At 32.8% G+C, this 24,767-nt stretch overlaps 2 protein-coding genes across 2 annotated transcripts in view; one reads left to right on the top strand and one right to left on the bottom strand.

The window, feature by feature from the left end:
- Positions 1-371: 371 nt before the first annotated feature.
- Positions 372-6,431, bottom strand: LOC130452530 (putative ankyrin repeat protein RF_0381). Its single transcript, XM_056791861.1, has 8 exons — positions 6,233-6,431; positions 5,868-6,182; positions 5,604-5,808; positions 4,062-4,255; positions 3,822-3,997; positions 2,669-2,859; positions 1,702-2,023; positions 372-714 (listed from the first exon to the last, which is right to left on the bottom strand). The coding sequence occupies exons 1-8, from the start codon at positions 6,315-6,317 to the stop codon at positions 478-480; spliced, it is 1,725 nt and encodes a 574-aa protein (XP_056647839.1). The 5' UTR covers positions 6,318-6,431; the 3' UTR covers positions 372-477.
- A 5,930-nt stretch (positions 6,432-12,361) lies between these two features.
- LOC130444497 (probable multidrug resistance-associated protein lethal(2)03659) overlaps positions 12,362-24,767 on the top strand; it is a 32,535-nt gene continuing 20,129 nt past the window's right edge. The window contains exons 1-7 of the mRNA XM_056779687.1: positions 12,362-12,458; positions 12,517-12,739; positions 14,371-14,527; positions 16,789-17,002; positions 19,304-19,685; positions 20,691-20,970; positions 22,863-23,136. Coding sequence (XP_056635665.1) covers positions 12,375-12,458; positions 12,517-12,739; positions 14,371-14,527; positions 16,789-17,002; positions 19,304-19,685; positions 20,691-20,970; positions 22,863-23,136 — 1,614 coding nt within the window. The 5' untranslated portion in view covers positions 12,362-12,374. The remainder of the gene's footprint in view (positions 12,459-12,516; positions 12,740-14,370; positions 14,528-16,788; positions 17,003-19,303; positions 19,686-20,690; positions 20,971-22,862; positions 23,137-24,767) is intronic.

The raw sequence follows: 24,767 nt of genomic DNA on the forward strand, positions 1-24,767 counted from the left end.
ATTTGGCCAATTATCTATAAAAAGCAAACAAAGAAGACAAGATTCACGAAATAATCCTTGACACCATTGAACTGATAACTGGACATGTACTGTTAGGAGTAACAACTATTGTAAAGAATCTAAAGTAAAAGAGACCATCAAGCATCTACTCTACTGGTGCCCTGTTTTGACGGAACAACGATGCTATAAAGCGACACACATAGTAGATTGTCTCGAAGAAATAGCAGAATTATACATAGAAAATATAAAAAATCTAATCCGAGATCCACGACCAATTCAGGTCGAGGTTGCTAAACCTAATTTAGCCCCTCATGTGAAATAATGAGTTGACACTAAAATTCATTTTTCATTGGTAAAATAAAACAATTATATTTTTACTTTTGATATAATCTATTTAATAAATAAAGATAAAAAAGGAATATTTAATTAGACATCTAATGACTAGATAAAATCGTACATTTAAAGAGATCACTTTTATTACAATATTTCTAGCGATAGGTACCTTTGTAGAACCGTAGGTAGTGGCAGTGCTAATATACGAGACATCAAACCTTTGGACCCTATTTGTTTTCTTATAGCTATCCGGCAAATTTCTCGTAAATTTAAGGGATTCATTTTTATATTAACTAAAAAATCACAGGCTGAATCGGGAGATTTGGTCCGCAGCGCTCGAGGATCCCAGGTCATATCGGAAAGCTTGAATCCTCCATATACCTATAAACAAAGTGATCATTATGACAAGTAAATTCGCTAGATGGAGTAAACTATTTTGGAAAATTATCCCAACACATCTTGAAATTTACACAAAGAAGTTCAGTCTAAATTATTAAAAAGTATTTGGATCTAAGCAAAAATAAGCTACACCCAATCACCGGCTTCCTTACACGGCATTGTCGCATTAGAAAGATTTAACCTCCTCGAAGTCAGCAAATATATTTGAGTTCATTAAAAGTATAGAACTGGATCAGGGGCTTTAGATGTTGAAAAAAGATTTTCTAGAGGAGACACAATAAATCTTAAGGTTGCAATTTAATATAACCCTAATCAGGCCTATCTATCTAAAGAAAAGATTATGTGTTGAGGTTAGAAAGCTTTTGTAATTTAAATGTGCGTTACTTGTCTGTATTTTTACTCAAAGTTGAAAAACTTAACCTCAAATATATAAAACAATATAAAAAATAATTGATGGAAAGACTATGGAGTTAAAGTAAGGTGCTCAACGCTGGCTTAGTTAGGTCAAATGGTACAATTTTGACTGGAGCGTCATCTTAAATCGATGCAGCGTCAAAAGTAAACATTGTTTAGCAACTTTAGCATCGGGTATTATAGTGCTTTATAGTTTAGTGAAGAATATAATTAAACAATTATTTAATAAATCATCTATTGACAAGGTTGTATTTTTTCGAGTTTCGAATCTTGGCGTTTTATTAATTTAAGATGGCGATCCAGTAGAAATTATACCACGTGACCTTATTTGACGCTCTAAGCTAGCGTCGAACGCCAACATGAAATTGAAACTATCTTCTGTTGAGAAACATTGTTCAGATTAGATCATTTTAAATAGTTTTGGTTTAATTATTTAAAAAGTTGGATAAATAATCTCATCAGATCAATTACTCTTATAAATTTCTCTAAAAAAGTAATGAAATGGTTGCTTAAACAAACGAGATATATTTAGATGTTGAATGAATGAATACTAACCAACAATTTGACCAACTCCAAATCCCCGTGCCTTTTTGCTAGACTCAAATTATCAACATAAGCTCGTTCGTCTCTAATATTTACGTCTGCTCCGTGTTGAACCAAGGCTATAGCAGCACTCCTATTCTCCAGAATTATCGAATAAAAAAGAACGTTACCTTGGTAACTAGAAGCGTTCATATCCGCTCCATACTTTACCAATAAATCCACAAGTTGATAAATGCTTTTTGTTTCTCTGACGTCTTGCACACATACATGCAGCGCAGTTTTCCCATCGATGTGATTGGCCGCATTTACATCAGCACCTTGTGAAAGTAAGTATCTTAAAAAATATATGAGCAGGTAATTATGTCATCTTCACTCTATGAAACTATATAGGAAAATATTATGCCGTAGTAAATAACTTAATAATTATGGTTCACCCTTGAGAAAATATTCATTGAAGAACTGGCTACAATTTGATCAGATTTTTATTATATTCGAAAAGAATTAGGTTTCATTTTATGGTTAAAAAAGTCAAATAGGCTGTAACAAAAAGACTACACTAATTATATATATTTCGATTCGGAAAAGTCGTTTTTAAAAACTTTTTTCATAACAAAACGTTACAAATGAAAATCTTAGAATATTATTTGATTGAATCATAATTCAGAGCAACATTATAATTATCCTACTGCTACGCCTATTATATATTTCGATTTGGATAAATTGTTTTTTAAAAAACTTCATTCTAAGATTATTATTTGTAATGTTTTGTTGTGAATAAAGTTTTTTAAAAACAACTTGTCCCAATCGAAATATTTAATTTGCCACTAAATTATATCACAAACTCATTTTATAGCTTCCTAAAAAACCCTATTTATAAAAGTTATTCTTTATTCAAACCACCATACCATCTTTTATTTTTGTAGACATACTTTAAATTTAATAGAGACCCAATTTCAGTAAAACCAAATGTATTTCTTACTTGGCAATAGCAAAATTCTTTCTTGAACAAGCCAGCATAAGAGGAGTTTGTCCTTGATCGTCTCTAGAATTAACCATAGCGCCTGATTCGACCAACATTTTTATAATATCTAGATTGTTGTTTGAAACTGCCACATGAACCAAATGATGAGAGTGAATAACCCGAGCTCCATTTTCTAAGAGGATCTTCACCTAAAAAAAGCAACCAAAAAAAATTTATGATTGGATAAAAGATTGTGTGATATTTCATCATCGTGCATAAATTATATAAGAAATAATAGAAAAAAATAATATACAAAAAATAGTAGTACAGAGTTATGAAATATTTTTAACAGCCCCTTTTTATTTTCAATCTGTAGAATTTACAATAAGCAATTGGTTCGAAGCAATATATGTTATCTCTTAGGAAAATTGCCCGTTGGTGATTTCCTTCCACTTGAAAAAAAAAAAATAGTTTGATTGAAGGATAACTACACAACACATCACTATGACACTAAAAAATGTCAAGCAGATCACACGGAAGGTGCCTTTGCTAGGTAGAAGGTCTCATTAGAGGTTGAGCCAATGTGTTGGGATGGATTTCAATGCTGTGAAAATATTTCTGGAAGAAGTTAGATATTTCTTCTTTAACTGATTTGATTTAAAGATCACAATCAATAACGTACATACCATGGAGCATTACAATAATTCTAAGTAATTTTGACTGAAATATTTCTAGAATTGCCATATTTGATTTGGATGCAGTGCCCTATAGCTCTAGATGGGTTCTAGTGTGATTTTGTGTATGAGCAGCTTATTATTGATTGTTAGTTGGGATCTTCGACCTATTAATATTGGCGTAGTCACGGTAGTCAAAATCCTGGCGCTACTGCCTATTAACCAATACGGTTTGTTGAGTTTTAGTTACAATTACTTTCTCTTAGTTAGTACATGTGTGCTCCAGGTTAGTCGTTGGTCCAGATGAATTTCAAGATGTTTTGCTGTAGAAGATGGGAGTTTAATATAACAGTTAGAAAATATGAAGTAATTAGTTTTGTTTTACAAAAAAGGGATTTAATACAATGAAAGTAAGTTAAAAAGATTAATATAACTAAAGTGTGTTATAAAAATAGTTATTTGCCAGGAAATAAGATATAAATAGGAAAAAAATGTACCACTGCAGAATTATTTGCCCAAATACCCAACCGTAACGCTGTTACACCACCTGATTCTTCATGGTTAACCCTTGCTCCTTTCCTAACAAGAAACCTGACAGTTTCTTCACAACCTTGACGGACAGCACACGTTAAAATGGAATGTTCCTCTACATCTACAGCATTAACATCAGCTCCTTAAAAAAATCGATAAAATATCTTTATCAATAACATTTATTAATATATTGATTTAAAATATACCTGCTTCTACCAAAATCCTCATTAATGCTAAATAAGGTCCTCTAGTAGCTACATGTAGAGCATTTTGTCTGTGCCTTCCACCAACAGCATTTACATTAGCTCCTTTATCCAGAAGCCACTTTGTCATTTCTATATCTCCATTTGCAGCTGCCATATGTAATGGACTAAAGCAGCAAGCATCACATTGGTTTACACTTACAGAAGAGAAAAATATGTTAATTTTTAATAGTCACAACTAGGGTTGTTGCAAATATCAATATTAACAGATGATTCTCAATATAACATCCTCAACAATTGTTGCTGATTTTAAATAGTGATATTTAAGTTGTAACATGACCGTTAAAGGGGACGCTAGTGCAATTCACTTAGAGGTTTTATAAATTTGCTTGTTCCCTCACTTGAGTAATTATTTGTTGTGATTTGAATGCATGATTAAATAAAGTGATATATTTTGTTAGATTATATGAGATAAGACTTAAAGCCCATGAATCTACCTCACTAACACTTTGACATATATTTATGACCATGACTTCATGTCTTTTTGGGAAACATATAAGAGATTGTGTCCTATGAAAGGAATTGCCCCCCTTTCTTTTCACAAATATACACACATATAAGAGTAACTTTTTAGCAACAAACCCATATTATAACGATTTTCAATCAATACAGAAAGCAATCAAATGTCACTCTTTGTCTAAAGTTAGTATATAATTGTGAGTAATTTAATAAGAAATTATTAATATGAAAAGACAAAATTTTATAAAAAATAAATGCAGTATACACAATGTGTTGCTTGACTAAACTAAAATGATAGTAATTTGATAGTAATGATAGTAATTCAATCTAAGAAAAGACCAGTGCCTGCCTGTTTATTTGAATAATGTACAAGTACCACAAGCTACAAAGACAAAATACTTAGGGGTGCACCTAGACACAATGCTCACACAGAAAAACCATATCATCAAATACGCAAACAAATCGACCTGAATGTAAAAGAGTTATATAGGTTAATTGGTAGAAAATCCAAATTAACACTCAAAAACAAGCTCGTGCTTCACTACAATCAAGCCTATCTGGATGTATAGTATCTAGCAGAGGTTGTGCAAATATAGCCATCAACAGAGAAGCCAGTCCAAAATATTTCGCATGATATCTGATGCACCATATTAAGTGTCAAGCATTAGTCTACATAAAGACTTAAGCAACAGTTTTGTCAAAGATGTCATAAAAGAACAAAGCACAAAACATCATGAACAACTGGCTAACCATGAAAACATATTACTCCATTTACTTATAGAACCACAAGAAGGTAGAAGACTAAAAAGAGATTGGCTAGCAGACCTATAAAATGGGTAAAGAGGAATTGTTACTAGAGAAGAATTCATCACACCCTAGTGGAGCTTATATACTCTTAAGCCCTCCCTTTAGCTTAAATAACTGTATATGTTTTGATTGCTAATAAAGTGAAGAAAAAATAAGAAAAATCCTTCTAAAAATTAATAAATGAATCTTCAATTTTTGGTATAATGTGTAAAACAATACCTTATATCCTTGCCACCTGTGGTCATAAGATATTCAACCATATCAATATTTCCTGTATTAACAGCATAATGTAGAACACTTTGTCCGTGTCTATCTAAACGTGAAATGTCACGTTCTGGTGAATCTAGCAGTATAGATGTGCGAGTTAGTATGTTGGCATACCATTTGTACATATTTAAATCACTATCTTCTATGCCATTATCATCTAATAAATTGACATTTGTTCATTAAAGGTTTATTCGAGTTATGAATACTATATATTACCGGGTGAAAAATCAGTTTCATTAACTTCCATATCCCATTCTAAAGCTTCCATTCCATCTGGAGTAGGCCCATCTCCAAATTCATTTTCTTCTACATCTTTACATACCACAAAATAACCAATATTCTTATAACGTTTTTGATCGTTACTATCTAAATGAAGGTAATGTGGCTTACTGAAATTCTCGTTTCTAATATCTAAATTGTTCGAAGGAGTGTGATGTTCTAATAAAGCTTTTAAAAGGGGCAAGTTTCCAGTTTGTGCTGCTACCCCTAAGGGTGTCATACCGTTAGAGCATATTTTGTTAATGCTGGCACCTTCAAATAAGATGATTATTGGAACTGTATTGTGTATAATAAATATTTACCTTTTAGTAAATAGCAGTTTATTAATGTTAGGTCATGTTTATATACTGCTTGCATGAGAAGCTCATTCGAGGTGTCCATTGCCATGTTTTATTCACGTATTTAGAAAATGGGAAAACATTTTTATTTCTTAGAAACAAAAATTATTTATTTCTAGTTTATTGACACTGTCTTTATTAAAAACCATTTTTGACAGTAACTGATAGTGACATCTATCTAAACCTTAACAAATTATTTCTAGAGGAAACTGCATGATCTGTAAACAAGTTTATTGTATTGCCAGTGGCGTATCACTTATATTATTTTAAGTACGTAAAATAGTATTAATCATTAAAATATTTACCTTGCTAATCGATGTATTTGTCACTTTGACAATTGAACGATAATTTATATTATTTAAAAAAAAAAGTCTTCAAAATAGTTTTTTGGTAATTATTGATTGCATAATGGAGATATGATTTCTATTATATACAGCTATTTAAAGTTAGCACTAAAAACACTAAAACGTACTTTTGACTTCACCGATCAAAAATCGTCAGAAATGTACTCAGATGAGGAACAAAAAGAAAGACCTCCTTGTCCGCGCGAGAATGCAAATCCTCTATCAGCAGTAACATTTTTTTACTCTCTAAAAGTGTTCCATAAAGGTAGAAAAACTGAATTGACCGAAGATGATTTGAGTAAACCGTTACCAGAGCACAAATCTTCTTATTTGGGTGAGAAAATTTCTAGAATTTGGAGTGATGAATATGATTACGCCTTGGAACACAAAAAAAGACCTAGAATGGGTAGAGTCATTGTTCGAACATTTTTACCAGAATTTTTTATATATGGAGTAATTATATTTTGCATGGAAATACCAATTAGGTGAGTTTTTAAGCTAAAAATTCCAATTTTATAGAGATAAGAATTTGAAGCAGCAAAACTCAAATCATAAATCATATGTCCACGGAGGGTTTCTGAGATCTGATAAATTTCGATCCGATATATAAATCCAATAAATATTTTTTATTATATACATAAGTTTTTTGTCTGTTTATCAGAATTTATAGGTGTAAATATCCATCCATATACTGGTCAGTACAATTAACACTGTACTGTTTATTAAGTCTGAAATATACTGACCATTATGCTTGTAGAGTTGGCAATTATTTAATTTCTTGATACTATAATAAGAGTTACTACTTCCAACTCTTCTCGGCACTATATATAACATAGAGGCCCTCATTATGACCGTTGTTACTTATTACCACTGACCAGCATACTTATACTGATGTATAGTTGAGAATATAGCTTTAGAATGATAAATAATTACTCCTTTTTATGATTCTCATGTCCAAGCTTCTGTGTATGCAATGTATCAACTTTTCTGTATAAATTTCTTTAATTTCTTATTTCTTGGATCTTTTGATATATTAATGCTTCTAAATATTCTTGATTTTAGGTCTCTTCTGTTTTAAAATTATTTTTTTTTAATAATTTTTGAAAGAATCGACTTTTATTTAAGTCTTTATGAAAATATAGCTTTCTTGTATATTGGTACGTAAAGTCTATCATATTCCTCATTTATTCGTGATTGTATTGAATTGTAAGCTTCACTTCTTACTATAGCTTCATACAGCGTCTTTTCCTAATTTTGAAATTTCAACATAGCTTGCTTTCCCTCTTCCTTTTATATTTATACACCTTCGTTTTTAATTGGTCTTTAAAATGAGACTAAAAAATGAAATCGGCGCCACTGATATGCAACTAATGAAGAGTCTAAATTTGTGGTTACATATTATGATCATCATTTTCCTGATATGTTGTAGAGTTAGATATTTCTTATACCATTCTTTCATCAGACATTTCATGACAAATATTTATCTCTTTGTACATTCCACGGCACCAGATTTCCAAATATTTTGGGACTTATTTGTATTTCAACAAGAATTTGCTCAATTATTGCCGAAGTTACACTGATTTTTGAATCGTTACTAAGAGTGGCGACTATCTGTTAATAAGTCCAAGTTGATGAAACAGTTGATGGATGCATTCCACGATTAATAAAGAGCAGAAACCAAGTCTTTCACATTACGTTTTGTCTATTAGTCTTTTGATTATATTTTTTAGAGAAGGTGGAAGAAACTTTGCAGTGATGCATTTATCTTCGGTTATTCGTTCTTCTTCAATAATGCCATTTGAGAAAAATAATAATTTCCTCACCATTTTCTAACTTCGAGTACGGAGCATTCATCAAACTACTTTTTGTAACAGTTTTTTATCATCCACGAACTTTTTTATCCATAATATTGTACAAGGTTTCCGAATGGAAAAAAGTTCTGATTTGTCTACATTGTACCTACATAACGTGACGTTTTGCAGAAATCTTAATTTAAAAGCTCTTTGTAGGTGACAAAACATTTTTTTTTCTTCTAATAGTCATCAAACTTATGTTACGACGACTTTTTTTTATTATTTCATTAGCTTTCAAAGCCGACATGTGTCCCGAATTGAGCTGTGGATATTCAGATTTCTTGAGGATCAGCAGTTGACACGAAATTTAATCTACCTATGCGTACTCACTAGGTAAATTAATGAAAAATTAATTGCGATTTGTGCGGTCTAAAATGTCATATTTTTATTCAATTGTCAGTGTTTTATGTTTTTGCTTTTGGGCTTGTGACGACAAGTAGCTGAACAAAACAGGGACCTGCATTTGGTCATTGTCCGATTCAAGATGGTGGCCCCCAAGCCAGAGTCATTTTACCAAAATATTTCTTTATACTGATATATTTACGACTTTATAATGACTTTTCGGAATGTTCACTGTTGTTCTGAATCTAATTGTGTTAATCGGGCTGTAGTGATCTGATCGTTTTAACCTTGGTAGATCAGTGAGTAAAGACAATCAGCTGAAGGGCTTCATTTGTCTATAGTTTTTGGAAATTTAAAATATATATATTTCCTTATATGGTTGTCTACTATTAATTCTCATTCAGCATTTCTATATAAAAATTTCTTATTGGTATCAAACCTTAGCGCAAAATCTGTGTGAGTGTCTTGATAACAATAATACAACTAAATAAATATTTTACGCACAAAGTAATAAAAATCGAAAGTTATTGTAAATCATGTTTAAATTTGTAATATCAAAATTGTGAGCTGGGATCTTCAATCAACTGATAGGTGCTCTATTCTTCCCAGAGTTATAGCTTCCGAAAATCTCTATAATTTCTTACTAGACGTTTACCCGGACGACTTAATGACACGTTACCCTGACGTATTGTATTAAGCACCCCATCCATATATATTAAACGCACTTTTGTTGTTTCTAAATTAAACTGTTTGCCGGTATCAACACTATATATTATGAATTTCCAAATAGTTTAACAGTTTAAAGAATATTTCTTAATGATCCAACCATTCGTCAAATTTCCAAGAAAACATAAATAGTATATTTACAAAGTATCTTTTTTCCAGACTTTTTCAACCAATATTTGTAGGCTTGTTTATAAAATATTTCAACGAAGCTAACAGAAATTCCACAGAGGAGTAAGTATAATGTCTTTCAATAGTTCTCAATAATTTTTTATGTCTATTAGTACTAAGAAACAAATTTCTCTGTATAATAGAGTAATTAAATTGTGTCATGAGAACATCTCAATTAAAAATAACCTCAAAGTTTTTGATTGAAAATAGTTTATCGCGGATCAAATTTTGTGTCGGTTGGTAACTGATTTAGAATCTCTATAATGCTCATGCTTGATTACGAACTTATTCAGAATGTTGATTAATCGATTAAAGTTCATTTGTAGTGTGCATCCATATTGTTGCTCAAAAAATCCCCATACGAACTTACGAATGAGTACCAAGCACTAAGTTCTTGCGAGGTAAGCTTTTAATATCGCCCAGCAACTTTTATAGGTATTCAAATCATTCAATCTCTTTATTAATAGTCTTTAGGAAGCCGAAATTTAATGTGAAACTGAGGCAAAAGGACGTTTTTTGGGTCTATAAGAGACACATACTTAATATTTTGAGATTCCGATTGAAATTCGGACCTTTCCGTTCAAATTTAATGCCGCAATTTTCGAATCATCACATATCTGCCACTTGTATCGGTTGCAGTTTATTATATCTGAAGGGTGGCACATATTCTCGTCTCACTGAATGGGCAATTGGTTTAGATAGTTTCAAATTTCTATTTTCATAGGTTTTTAACTATATTTCGATGAGTATGCGCACAAACACCATTCACATGGAGAATGCTTGACATCGATATCAGTACGGGTACTTAACGAATTTTCCATATTATAATAATATGTTCCACTCTTTAAGGCAGGAAACATGCATTTCTAACAGCTTCAAATCACGTACTAAATCATTTAACTCTTTTTGAACAATCAAATGTGGCTCGTCAGAACTGGAACTAAGGCTGATTATGGGGTCAGTACACTATTCCTAGGAGCTTCCTGAAGAACTTTTGTTACTTCTATTGTTTCCCAGAACATTATCTTGTCGATGTAAAGACCCTGTCGCTGCATCGTGAGAAACAGGTCATAGATAGCAAATTTGGATATTAGATTTTACTCTTTGGAATAATCTTCATTATTTGTAATACATAATTAGCAGTCATCGAAATGGTTGGTGGGTTCTCGCCATACTTCTTATCTTCTCTCCTATCTACGGAATCAATGACTCCTTACATCTGATTCAGCACTAAATCGATTGATTCACTTATAATACTTAAATTTAAACTAAATAAGAGAATAAATAAACTATTGTATGAAATATGTTTTCGTATAAAAACAAACCAATGTAATACGATAACCTCTCACTTATCTTATAATAATAATTGTGTAGGCCAGTTCTATTTGGTAATTGTTTGTTGTGACAAACAATTAGCGATGTTTGACACCTTAAATCTCAGTATCTTGAAAGCATGGAAAACACAACTGCGAAAAATACCAACTAAAATTATCGAAAAAGAATTTCTCTTGGAATTTATCTTCATACATCGCGACATGTCGATGCTTTGGACAGTAAAAGCAAAAGGCTACATGGATAAAGACAAAAGCATCAATACAAAGAACAAATAACGGAATTATTGATAGTCTCGCTGGATCATCGGTATGAAGTACAAATTTGACCATGTACGGGACTAAAAATTCAAAACCGAGTTAACTGGGAACGATTATTTTTAAAAAACGAATTCAATATTAGAACCCCGAACAAAGGTCTTTGCTATGATGTTTAGACGTTCAGGGTTACGTGGCTATAACAGTCTCATCATATTGGCGGTTTGCGATCGGATGCCGGACGGAGCGGGCGCACAACGAATGCGTCGCGAATACGCCGCGAGGACGTCGCAGAAATGCAACGTTTTCGTTGTGTGTTTGTAGGGCACAATACACTCATTAAGAAAATTGATAAAAGGTGATAGGTACCAGAAAATTACTATTCAGAAAAAAAAATCATTATAAATTGTATCCTCAGCGTTACTGTTCTCGTCATAAACGCTTGGTGAAGAATTAATAGGCTGCAAGGAATCATTCCTGAGTGGTTCTTGACTTGTAAAATAATCTGGATAGTTTGGAGCATAGCTGTAAGACAAATGCTTTTGTTTTTTCAAAACTCCCATGATCTATATTTTGGTATCCATTTTATACTCTCGATATTTTGATTTTAAATCTTCGATCAGAGATAACGCCAATTTGTATTTTGGTTCACTTTCACCACTTTTATTGTCTTGATTCATCCTCTCGTCCATCCTTCGCATTAACTTTGTAATTATTTCATCCTCTTCCTATGCCTTTTTTTTTTAAATTACGATCACTAAATTCTCTGCTTTTTTTGTCACATATTACGTAACGGATTCGCAGCGATATCGATACGCGTCCGCAACGAATTCGTTGCGCGTGCGCGGCGTGATCGTTGCGTGTTCGTTCCGCTTTGAAGACGCTCGCAATCCGCTAATATGATTTAATTCGTTTATTTATAACAGATTTAGTAATTTTAAAAATTCGTTATCTTTATAGCTACAGAGAACCAATGTTCTTCAATAGAGTTATGAATTTTTGGGCGCCAAATCAAGGAAGGATATCGAAAGAAGAAGCGTATTTCTTTGCAACTGGGATAACCGTCGTCAATTGTATAGTTGTGATGGTAACTCACCCATTCATGTTGGCAGTATTACACGTAGGAATGAAAGTTCGCGTCGCGTGCTGTTCTCTTATATATAGAAAGGTGCGTTCCGTATTTTTACAACGTACAATTCTTAAGATAGTAATTTAGAACATTTTAGGTATTGAGGTTAAAATTTACATCATTAGGAGGACGTACCGTAGGAAACGTTGTTAATCTAATGTCTAACGATGTAAATAGGTTCGATCTAGCCGCTATGTTTGTCCATTATATCTGGATATCTCCTTTACAATTGTGTTGCATTATATATTTTATGTACAGAGAAGTGCAATGGTCAGCATTAGTAGGAGTTATTGCTATAATAATAGTTATGCCGCTTCAATGTAAGTTTTCAAAAGCCAAAACTGTAAATCTTTTTCCTTTGCTATTCACTACGCGATTTATCAAATTATAAACTTCTTCCAAATATACTCCCAGATCTAAATCTTGTAGTTTTTATCTTTGGAATTATTGAAATAAGAGGTTTTGGTTTGAATACACCTTGAGTTCATTCATAAATTAACACCTACATATGAAACATGAGCTTATCGCCTATTCTAAAGTAGTTAGTAGTCATTCGACCTAATTCTCCTGGTGTATGTTATCAAAGTATGAGCTGAAGTTACAGAGAAATATAGGAAATCTCGGGCAATGGCTCTAGTCACATCGAAGTCTTCTGATAGGGTCCGATATACTAAATACAATGTTTACATCACTACTACACTGTAAGACGCGCGTTTCGATAACCAAGTTATCGTCTTCAGAGGTTAAATATTTGCCTTCAGTATCTCAAGACGATAACTTGGTTATCGAAACGCCTGTGACAGACAGTGTAATTGTGATTGTTGGTGTAGTGGTGGTGTAAACTGTGTATTCAGTATGAATATCATCAACGGTTCCAGAAATCATCATGTTTACCTACTCATTGACTGGTTTAGTAATTTTCTCAAATAATAATAATGTCTACCCGATCTATGGCTTCGACGATGCATACTGGCGTCGCCGTTTAAATCAGCCGCCCCAATAAACTTGTCTAACACCTTGTATGGACCTATAAAATCATGAGGAAGGCCAATTAGTATGCTTGTAATTGAGGTTGGGAGTGATATACTCTGGCATAGCCATGTGGCCGAAATAATTAGAGCAGCTTCACAAAAACTTGTAGCCCTCTTCAAGATTGAATCCGCAACAGCTTAAAATCCTCTGGAAGGTCTGGATTCGTCTATCCTTGGAGTATTTCTCGCAAATCTAGAGCTCCCAAGTATATCCTGAGGATGCTCTATCCACGCATTGCACAAAAGATGCAATTCAACTTATAGGTAATGTAGAGTTGACCTTTACTACTACTACTACTACGGTAGATGCTCATCCAAACTGTCGAGATTCCATACCACCTAGAGTTATATTTGTCAAATTTACTCGACAGGTCATGAATAACATGCAGAACATGACCAGAACGTCAGGTATCAAGGCAAGTCTTCCGTGAATACTATAATCTACTGAAGCTCAAGATCAATATCTAAAAGCACCTCCACACTATAGCCACCACTCGAGCTACTTGAATGTGGTAGGGTTTACCCTCCTGTTTTTGCTTTTTACATGAAAAAATACTCGAAATTTGAGTTTTCTACGCTAATATCCCTGCTATTTTTGCTCGTAAAAAAGATTTTAACTAGGTATTAAAAAATGTACAGGTACAGATATGTAAATGTGATTAAGTTGAGCGAGGTTAGCTAGGCTAAAATTAGCCCTTAAAAACCATATATTTGGGTGTAAGAATACACATTTTGGATTTAAGATTAGATAAAGCTGCTTTTGCTGTTGCGTAAATGATTTAAAGTAGAATCTGAATATTTTAAACATGATACAATACAAATCAAAAGTTCTATATTCGTTTGTTTTATCGTTCTCATTTTTTATACCATTTTCAACCACATATTGTATTGTATTTGATATTATTAACGAATGATTTTAGTACTTTTTGGCGTAAGATCAGCAACACTAAGAAAATATGCTGGTGCAAGAACCGATGAAAGGGTTAGACAAATGAACGAGATTATACAATCTATCCAAGTTATTAAAATGTATGCTTGGGAAAACGCATTTGCGGAATTAATAAAACATCTGAGGAAGTAAGAATATCATATTTAATGTATATTATAATCCCTGTTTTCTCTATGTTCTGATTTATTTCTCTTAGTTATCGTTTTCTTTTCCCTTTTCTTCACTAATTAAATTTCATAATAGTTTGTTAAAGATAAACAATGTAATGGGTATTTCCTTTGTATTTTCGAGATATTCTTTTGAAAAATGAGAACTTACCATTTAAGGTTACGTTACACGATACCACAACGTAGGAAATGTTAGTTTAGCTTCTTCAGGAAAGGAAATATCCGTAGGATTCGATAAAAAAAAAATAGGAAAAGCTGTGGTCATCGTCGATTTGAATATAATGTAAATATTCACCGAATTCTTTTCTTCAGATATTAATGAATAGAAAGTCTGAAGCGAAAAACTGTACACAAAAACCGTTGTGTACAACTAGTCTATTAAGAATCCCGATTAATTTCAAGGCAAAGGATGAAGTGTATTTCTGCAATTTTGAACGAACCGCTTTCTTCTGAACTTCTGAACAACTTCTAATCCTTATTTCGAATCTATTTTCTGAAAATATATTTTTTAGGCGACGCCATCTGAAAATTGTTCGTTCTGTATTCATTTACATACCGAAAGTTGCATTTTGAGTGTTCCATGTAGTGAAAGTGACAGTTCGGTACTTCAAAACACTTTCGGGACGCTCTGGAGTACACTACTTTAACCTCATTAAATGTGACTCTAATTTCTTCAAGGTTGACATTTGACAGTTTCGTTTCGATGATTTTGCATAACCTTAAATTTTTAATTTTCTGAAACTATTTGTTTTATCCGAAGTTTTGTCTAAATTAATGAAGAAAGTAATGCTGCCGTTCTTAATTCCGGATAAATCTCGTACAAAGTACGTAAAACAGTACGAGATCTTTATGAAGTTGTGTCACCAGAAAAAAGCGAAAAACCCAAGGGAAAACGTAGTACTCGCCTATTTAACAGAAAATTCTAAAATCTGGAAAAGTTCTGCTTTATGATATACATTCTCGATGATTAAAAGTACTCTTGCAATAAAACAATATGTTCACATCAACAAATATCCAAAACTCATCAAAGAAAAAGAAGAAGAAACGAAACAAAGGGTACACTGCAAAAAAATCAAAAACTTTAACCAGAGAAAATATAATAGAATTCTTATTACATTCTTATACGTCGTTTAAAAAATGTTGTGTACGCCGCGGCTGAAATACTACTTTGTTGGACGAGTCTGCTGCTCGCCTAGCTTTGCTCGTCTCGAGCAGCTCGTGCAAGTAGCACTTTCAGTCCTTGGCATACAAATAACTATTATTGGCATATTATTGAAGGATTTGTTTGTTGGGGCTAAAAGAGAGAGCGGAGAGTGATGTCGCTTTCTTAAATTAAATTCAAATGAATAATTTTGTTTTATTTTCATTCAATAATGTATTCACTTTCGTTATAACATTTTGGCATCTAGTGAGCAAATTTTCAATGTCGGATCGTTAAAAATACTTTAATTTTTGAGATTATTGAGCATTTTGAACATCACCTAAATGAGAGTCAGTAAACTTTGAGAATTATCTTTGTGGCAATTATAGAACTCATACAATATCTGATATGCTGTTCTGGCAATTTTACCCCAAATTTTAGTATAATACTCAATTATTAAGATCCGAATAAGTCACAACAACACAATGTACAACTTCAAAGTACATAATGAGCCGACAAAGGATAATCAAATATATTACTTTCCTTTCCACACACTACGCGGGTTCCTATTTAAGTTTTGAGACAAATAATTACGAATATTTATAACTGGATACTGGGTTTATTGTTTTTCAAGATAATTTCCATCAAGATCAATACACTTTTGCATTCGTATGAACCAATTGTCGAAGAATTTATTCCATTCCGATTGAGGTACTTTCAAAACATGTGATTTGAACGCATCAACCACTTCTCAAGTTTAAAAAAATGTTGAGCTCGCAATTTATTTTTGAATAAGATGGGTGCCAAACAAGGACTGTATGGCGGTTGACCCATCAATTCGTTGTTTTGACTGTTCAAAAACGTTTTTGTTTGAATTGATGTGTGAAAGTTTGAATTGTCGTGATGGAGATTGTTTTTCCACTTCTGGCCAACAAATTCGTATTTGATAACAAATTTGTTTAATATGGTTATAAAATCTGTAAATAAACAAAAAAAGCTTGAAAACAGTAGAAATGTTAAAAGTACATATTTAAAATTATTATAAGGTTTAATAGCGATGAAATTTATTTTCTAATTGTAGGAAAGAATTAAAAATTCTAATACAGACATCGTACATTCGAGGGCTAATAATGTCTTTCATAATGTTCACAACCAGATCTGCTATATTTTTAACAGTAATGTCTTTTATATTTTTGGGCAACAATATAACAGCAGATAAAACGTTTATGATCATTTCCTATTACCAGATATTGAGGCAAACCATGACAGTGTATTTTCCTCAAGGAGTTGCAATGGTAAGTAAAAAATAAATATTGATTAAGAACTTTTTCAATATTGCACAATGAAAAACTACACACAGACACGAAAACTTGATCCAAAAAGCAATGGGTAAACGGGCGACGTTACTAGAAATAAAGTAGATCAGAACACTCTCGAGATAACGATGTGAAGAGTTCTATTTTCATATATTCTTATAATTCTTCAAATTTTTTAATTGTATAAATTTTATTAATTATTCTAATTTAAGTTAACAATCGCCATTTCAACTATTAGAAAAACGTTGATAGCATGCTTTTTGATTTGTTACAAACAGTAAAAGTGATAAACAAAATAATGTTTGAAATAAACATCTTAACACATAAATAACTAGAGATATGTTAAAATGAAAGAATTCCTAATGAGTAAAGTACAGTTATGCGTGCACATTCTTTTAAAAGCGATCAAATACCAAAAAAAAATTTATTGAGCTCACGAAACTACACTAAGAAACATTAATTTTTTTTCAATTCTGAGTCTACTCCAATGATAATCATAATACTATTGTCGTGGTTAGAGCTTTCTTAGTTTGCGAGTCGTTAGATACAACAACCATTACCATTTTGGTGATATCGGCAACGTGGCTTGTAGCAGTGATTTTTTTTTTGGTAGCACTACTCCGTTTTCGTTTTTTATTTCGTTTATTGATGTGCCAAGTTCAAGTGAACATCGTGATTTTTTGCACAATAAAATTACGCTGAAACTGTTTCAATGTTGAATGTGAACAGCTTATAAAGATGACTTGTTGGAAGAATCTCAAATGTACGAGTAGTTACCACGGTTAAAAAATTTGACATGTCTATTGATGACCAATCTTACTGTGGATGCTCATCAACTATCTGAATCGACATGAAGTCTTGAGAAGATGGTCAAAAACGACCCGATTTGTGGTAGGTAAGAGACTGATCATTTTACCTGCTTACAAAGCAGGTAAAATTGCACTCCTCATACATCTTAATTGCCTTGTCCTTATTTCCATGCATGAAAAGGGACATAAAAGGATATTGATTCGACAACATTGAAGAGATCTAGATAAAAAAGAAGCTCTTAGCAATTTCTGTAGATTAGTAGTAGAAATCTTTCGAACAGTGATGTATCGATGGGACAAAACTATTATTTATAATTGAAAGTAAACTGACGGGGGATAACTTTATTTTATGTTATTTTCATTAATAATTCTGGTTATATTTGAGCTCTTCTTCATATTTTGTATAGGAAAAACTTTTGTGTGAGAAATATCTTTTAATCCAGTTGTACAAAATTCTTGTAATATTTAACAAGTGGAGATTGCATCTCCCACCCTTAGATATAGGTGGGGATCTCACTAAGTCAGGTTAGTCGTGAAGACGAGAGAATGTAACCAGTCTTAGTTCGATCTTTGGAAGTATACATCAATAAACAAATTATAAACTATAAACAGTCCTTATCGTTTTAACAAATCGGCCCTTAGAATACAAGCAACATCACCTCTTACCGACGTTGACAATGATAAATTGAGCATTTCTAGGTGACATTTTATTGTACTTAGAAAACTTTTCTCAGTGTATTCTGTTGTGGTATGTTCATATTCAACAATTTTTTACTCTAGCGGATTGGCGGCTCTCTAGTCTAGCTTCGACTCCAAATCAAAGCAAGATTGTACCTCCCCAAACTCTAAGTCCGTTTGTGGATCAACAAAATTTAATGTCAAACCTACTGTGACTAGAATGTTCTGCTGCAATATATTTGCTTATGTAGTATCAATTTACTAAGGTAATGATGGTATATATATTGTAATTCATCGGGGATACTATTTCTATCTGTATATCAGTTACTACAATCCCTGTTCGCGAAAATATTTTCCTTAAATATCTCCCAAGTTCCCATTTGATCTGACCTAATTGATTCAGTTTTTTGCTTTTTATTCTTTGTTTCTTTATTCCATAATCATTTCTACAGGCTGTAGATGACATTCTCCATAACTTCTTTGTTTGTGTAACTAAAGCTTTTATTTCCGTTGGGATCTGCTTGTACTCCTCAAACGATTCTGCTGTTCTTAAGGATTTATTTTTTTATTATCCTTGATTTCCTGTCAGAATCATGGTGTTCCTTATATTTGGTTTGACTACTAGCGTTCATAATACTTATACAGGAGGTTGATCCATATATTTCTTTATCTTTTCCTAACACATATCATTCGCTTTAGTCTCCATTGGCGTTACTACCTCATGGACATATCTCACAAAGATAATATTGTTATTGTTCACTATTAATTTCATTGACTAAAATATGATTTAAAGATAGCGGAAGCTATGGTTTCGGTAGAAAGAATCGAAGAATTTATGGTAACTGAAGAAACCTCTATAGGAGATCCCAGTCCCTTAGATGAAAATTGGCAAAAGAAATTAAGGCATTTGAAAGACCGGAAGTTAAACAATTTTTATGGGAGACAGGCGTCTGTTCATGTCTCGCACGGAATCGCCAAATATGGAGACGTCGTTTGCTTGGACGATATAAATTTTAGATTGACGGCGGGAACGTTGTTTGCTATCGTAGGGCCAGTAGGTGCAGGAAAAAGTTGTATACTTCAAATGGTTATGGGAGAGTTACCATTATATAGCGGGAGAATTGTAGTGAATGGGGTAGTTTCTTACGCTGCGCAAGAAGCTTGGTTGTTTGCAGGTATTATCCCATCATAAGCAACTATAGTTCTAATTTTGTTATTTCACTTTTATATAAGTATTTATAAAGAACTATCACACGAAAACAATAATTGTAAAGTCTTAAAGAAATTAAAATAAAATATTTATTTAAAGTTAAGTTGCTTTCGACGAAATATTTAAAAATAGCCTGAAAAAAAATGTTGGAAATGTCAAAGTGATTCCAAAAAGTATGATAAAAAGCATGTCATGAATCTCTTGTAGAAAAGGAAAGCAAACTATATGGATTAAGTGAAAAAACAAATACTAGAAATCTAAAGAATGAAGTGAAAGCTCAAACAACAAAAGCATTATTAATATCAGGGTACCCGAGAGATGTAATTTGGCGGAATAAATATATGACTACCAGGAGCAAAGTCAGAATATACAAGACCAGTGTGCTGAGATCAATAGCGGGACACACATTATTTGACCACAAGAGAAGTTATGAAATACATCCAGGATGTAGTGAGATGGGCGAGAATTCGGCGAAGAGAATGGAGAGACCACGTGGGCAGAATGTCAGATGAAAGCTGATCTTTATCCTCCCAGCTGTATCTAGGCAATCATTGATGCAAACACAGGACTAAGTCCTAACGGACGATGAAGAATAAGAAGGAAAAAAAAAACAAAGTTACTAACATCTTTTATAGGATGATAACGTTTAAATATACTTTATCAAAAGAAGGAATGACATTTAAACCACTGAAATTCTATTTTAGAAAATATCGAGAAAGAAGCCACAGAATATTGCGGAAGAGATAAGTTTATAGAAAAAGAATCCCACAACTAATAGAACTGGGAAATCATTTAGAAGAGGCTTTCTTCATACCATGATTCAATAGAGATCTAGTAACTATTAAAGCACTACGACAGCGTTCTTAGAATTATCATAATATAACTGATTTCATTGAATAAGTTTGGTTCATACTAAAATATTAATATGGTACGGTCTAAGCACTATTTACTTAAATATTTGTATTTCAAGGTTCCGTCAGACAAAACATCCTGTTTGGTAGGGAATTCAATTATCAAAGATACAGAGATGTTGTTAAAGTCTGTGCTCTCACTAGAGATTTTTCCATGCTTCCATTCGGAGATAGAACCATTGTGGGGGAGAGAGGCATTTCTCTAAGCGGCGGTCAAAGAGCCAGAGTGAATTTGGCGAGGTGCGTTTACAAGGAGGCTGATATTTATTTGTTGGATGATCCTTTGTCCGCCGTCGATATACATGTCGGACAACAACTGTTCGAAGGATGCATAAAGAGGTAATTTATCGCGTCTAATAATAACATTCAATGTCATTTTCCAATAATAACCAAATCACTCAATATTCTCGATTTAAGGCCTCTTTCAATAAAAAATATGACTTGACATTGAAAATTTAAATAATTATATTAATAAATAGATCACCTACAAGATGAATATCAAATTAGAAATCTGTTTTTACCACAATATAATTTTTATAGTTGTTGGAAAAGTACTTGCATATGACAAGGAAAAATGTTTTATGTTTTCACATTTAGTTTCTATTTTGTTCAATTATTGGTTATAGTATCTGCTTACCCTTTTCTTGAATATTTTATACATTATTTTTTCAGGATACTTATTTTTTTTAATGCAGCTTTCGCTTTTTGAATAGCGTAGCGTCTAAATTCAGGATCTGATAATATCACTTTTCTTTTTTGTGATACAGGATAATATGAATTGAAATTTGAATATCTTGACTACCAAATTGGTTTTGTATACCATTCGGTTCTTATTTAATTATAAGTTCTATATAAAGTGACATTAAAAATATTAATTTCATTATTTTGTTCCATTTTGGATTGTGAATTGAAGTTTTTTATGATAAGATTTGATTTTTAATCCATGTTTTCAATTTGTTTTTTTGATACAACAATAATACAATCATATATATCTAAAAGTATACAAATTCGATCCAAATGTTTTTGATACAATCTTTGTTATTGGAATGTTTTCCGAAAAAATAGCTGTGCTAGGAACGAAACGAATTAGGGTGATATTCAGGGCAGTAGCCAGAAAAAAAATTGTGAGAAGGAATTGGTTCGATGGAAAAAGAGAAAAGATACTCAATTTTCTTCCATTTTTTGAAAAATCCTCGCAAAAACTCACTCATACGATTGTCAAATAGAAATAAAGCATCCAAAATGACCAAACTTTTAGTGAGAATCTCTCAACACATGCGGAATAGTATATTGAAATACAAGTATAGAAGACTTTTCATTCCAGCAAGAGCTGCAAAAACAGTAGGAACGAATGGTGGAATGGCCTCTGTAACGAGTGATTTATACTATTTTCTCTGTTTCCGCTTCTATTCAAATTATTCATTTATAGAAAAATTGTTAAAAATGTATATTACGGAAATTACACCGTAACGTAGGAGATCCGTTGGCAGCACTGATTCATGTTTGACAGTTGACTTTTGAAATATTATTTGTATTTAAAATTTCGTTCGAGTCAGAAAAAAACTCATCCTGTAAGTGGAATGTCGGGTGAAGAACTTCATGTTGATTCAAAAAAACAATTATGAAAAAAAATATGGAAAATATTATCACCGAAAAGGTGTTACTTTGCTGTAGTAAAAGTTATGAATTTGGAAGACTTATTCTATGCTAAAGTCAACGTTAAATATTCGTCAAAATATTATCCATCGTCCAGTCAGCTGTCAAAATGAAATTGTTATTCAGGGACACCAACCCACTACAGAAAATTACCAAAAATCGTTTAAGAATGGAATCTCACACATTGTAGTAAGTTGGTTAGAATGGGTACAAAATTTCTTCTATATTCGTGAATTGGTTTTTGTCTAAGCATTGTAACAATCAATTCAGATAAGCTTTAAGTAGAGAAAAACTGCCTCCCGACGAGAGAGGAGCCAAATGCTGATTTCAGCTCGTTCGATTGCAGTTGTTTTTTGTAAATTCATGTGGTATTCACTTTGCCAAATTACCAAATGATCGCATTGATTGCAAATAGTTCTTAGCATCATTTAAACGGCGGATCTTAACCTACTATGAACATGTGAGTGAGATGGATCAAATAAAAATTAATAGTATTATCAATATTGATCGTACCCTACTAATTTAGTTTAACACAACTTAACTGATTGATCTGCTTCAAATTTTTGTCTATTTAGGTATCTTAAAGATAAAATAGTCATTTTGATAACGCACCAGCTGCAATATTTGAAACGAGCCGATCATATTGTTATTATGAACGAGGGAGTCATTCAATGCCAGGGTCCGTATATGGATTTGATAGGACAAGATGATATTCCACAATTTGCACATATATTGAAAGAAATTTCGACCACGACGCCAGTGGAAGAAAAAGAAGTTGAAAAATTACTAAAAGGTATTTCTGTAACTAGCGCGGTGTTTAACAGTATGATCGATATTGAAGGTAAAAAGGTAAGTTTGAGGATAATAAGAAAAACAAATAATATAAATTATCATTGATCATTTGTAATTGAGTAATTAACTAGAGACCAAAAGTGGGTAAACAACACTAGATAAGTTGCAAAGGGTGGTTTGCCTTGTGATATCAGGAGTGACACGGTGATGTCTCACGACAGTCCTCTTAAAATTGCCCCCTGGAATATAGAAAGTGAAGCAATAAAGTGTCAATAAAGGCATACAAGGAACAGAACTTCAAGCCCTGCCACCTAACTGGATATCAAATTATTCTAAAGAAATATAAGATGTCCATAGATGTGATCACGGATCTCACGCCTTCCAAACTATGCTTTACCAAAAACTAGAAAATTATAATAACAAGTCTACAGCGATGGACAAATTCAAAGATTGAACCACGAGGCTTATTAGTATTCTACACTGATGGCTCGATAACGGAAAATGGACAAGTAGGGACAGGAATACATGGCCCAAGAACCAAGCTCGCTATCCCAATGGGATCAGTACCTTCTATTTTTAGTAGTACACTTTTATTGAACAAACACGAGCTAAGGAGAGATACAGGTATGTATCTGAATAACATCAGAGAAACTCCCGGCAGCTCTTGTCGTTTCTGTAAAGAACCAAAGGAAACCGCCAAACACCTCCTTTGTGAGTGCAAGGCAATCTATAAACAAAGACTATAGTACTTAAATTCAAGCTTTTTAAAGCCAGAAGTTGCATAGCTCCCAGAACAGGTAGCTCACTTTGCAAAGTCGGTGATACCTAACTGGTGAACAGACCTAACCAATAGGTACAGACCGGGGCTCAAAAAAGATCAATAGGTCAAAAATGTTTCTTCCTTTCTTCTGCAAACCAGACCTCCACAGCTTTTATTACCTCCTCGTTGGAAGAAAATTTACGATCTTTTAAACTTTTTTTCAGTTGAGGAAATGGATGATAGTCGGACGGAACCAAATCTGGTGAATAAGGGGGGTGTTCTAGTAATTCAAACCCTAAATCACGAATTTTTTGCATGGCAACATGAGATTTGTGTGCAGGGGTGTTGTCCTGTAAAAACAAATCACTTTTGGATAGATTTCCGCGTCTTTTCTCTTTAATTTTTTCCCTTAGAGTGGTCAGTAAGGTCGAATAGTAATCTCCAGTTATTGTTCTACCCTTATTCAAAAAATCTATCATGATTACTCCATGGCAATCCCAAAAAACTGAAGCAAGAACTTTTCCAGCAGATTTTTTAACACGAAATTTCTTAGGTCTTGGATAACCAGAGTGTCGCCATTCCATCGATTGTTGCTTTGTTTCTGGATCGTAGAAATGTTTTGCTCCTATCTACCTTCTTGTCTAGTGTTTTTTCCATTGCTCTATAGCGAGATTATCAACTATTTCATTTTCCTTCATTCCAGTGTGTGCCGGAATTCATTGTTGGGTAACTTTATTTTTCTTGCTTAGCTCGTTTAATGTTTCTAAGCAAGCCCTAATGAGATTGGTGTTTATGATATTGGAACTCAAAGCTCTAATGACCGCTGGGCTTTCGGACAGGATGATGATCTCCTGTTTACCATATTTCCTGTTTAGATAGAGCTGGACACATTTTTTAATTGCATAGATTTCTGCTTTAAAAATACTTG

This window comes from Diorhabda sublineata, chromosome 1 (genome assembly GCF_026230105.1).
Source record: "Diorhabda sublineata isolate icDioSubl1.1 chromosome 1, icDioSubl1.1, whole genome shotgun sequence".
In the NCBI taxonomy this organism is placed as follows: domain Eukaryota; kingdom Metazoa; phylum Arthropoda; class Insecta; order Coleoptera; family Chrysomelidae; genus Diorhabda; species Diorhabda sublineata.

Bases quoted from the DNA above. Each gene is read 5' to 3' on its own strand.
- LOC130452530 (XM_056791861.1), bottom strand. From the start codon at position 6,317: ATGGCAATGGACACCTCGAATGAGCTTCTCATGCAAGCAGTATATAAA. The intron at 5,809-5,867 runs GTAATATATAGT...TCAATTTATTAG, and splicing joins TGAAACTGATTTTTCACCCG to ATGATAATGGCATAGAAGAT. The intron at 4,256-5,603 runs GTATTGTTTTAC...CTCTTCTGTAAG, and splicing joins ACAGGTGGCAAGGATATAAG to TGTAAACCAATGTGATGCTT.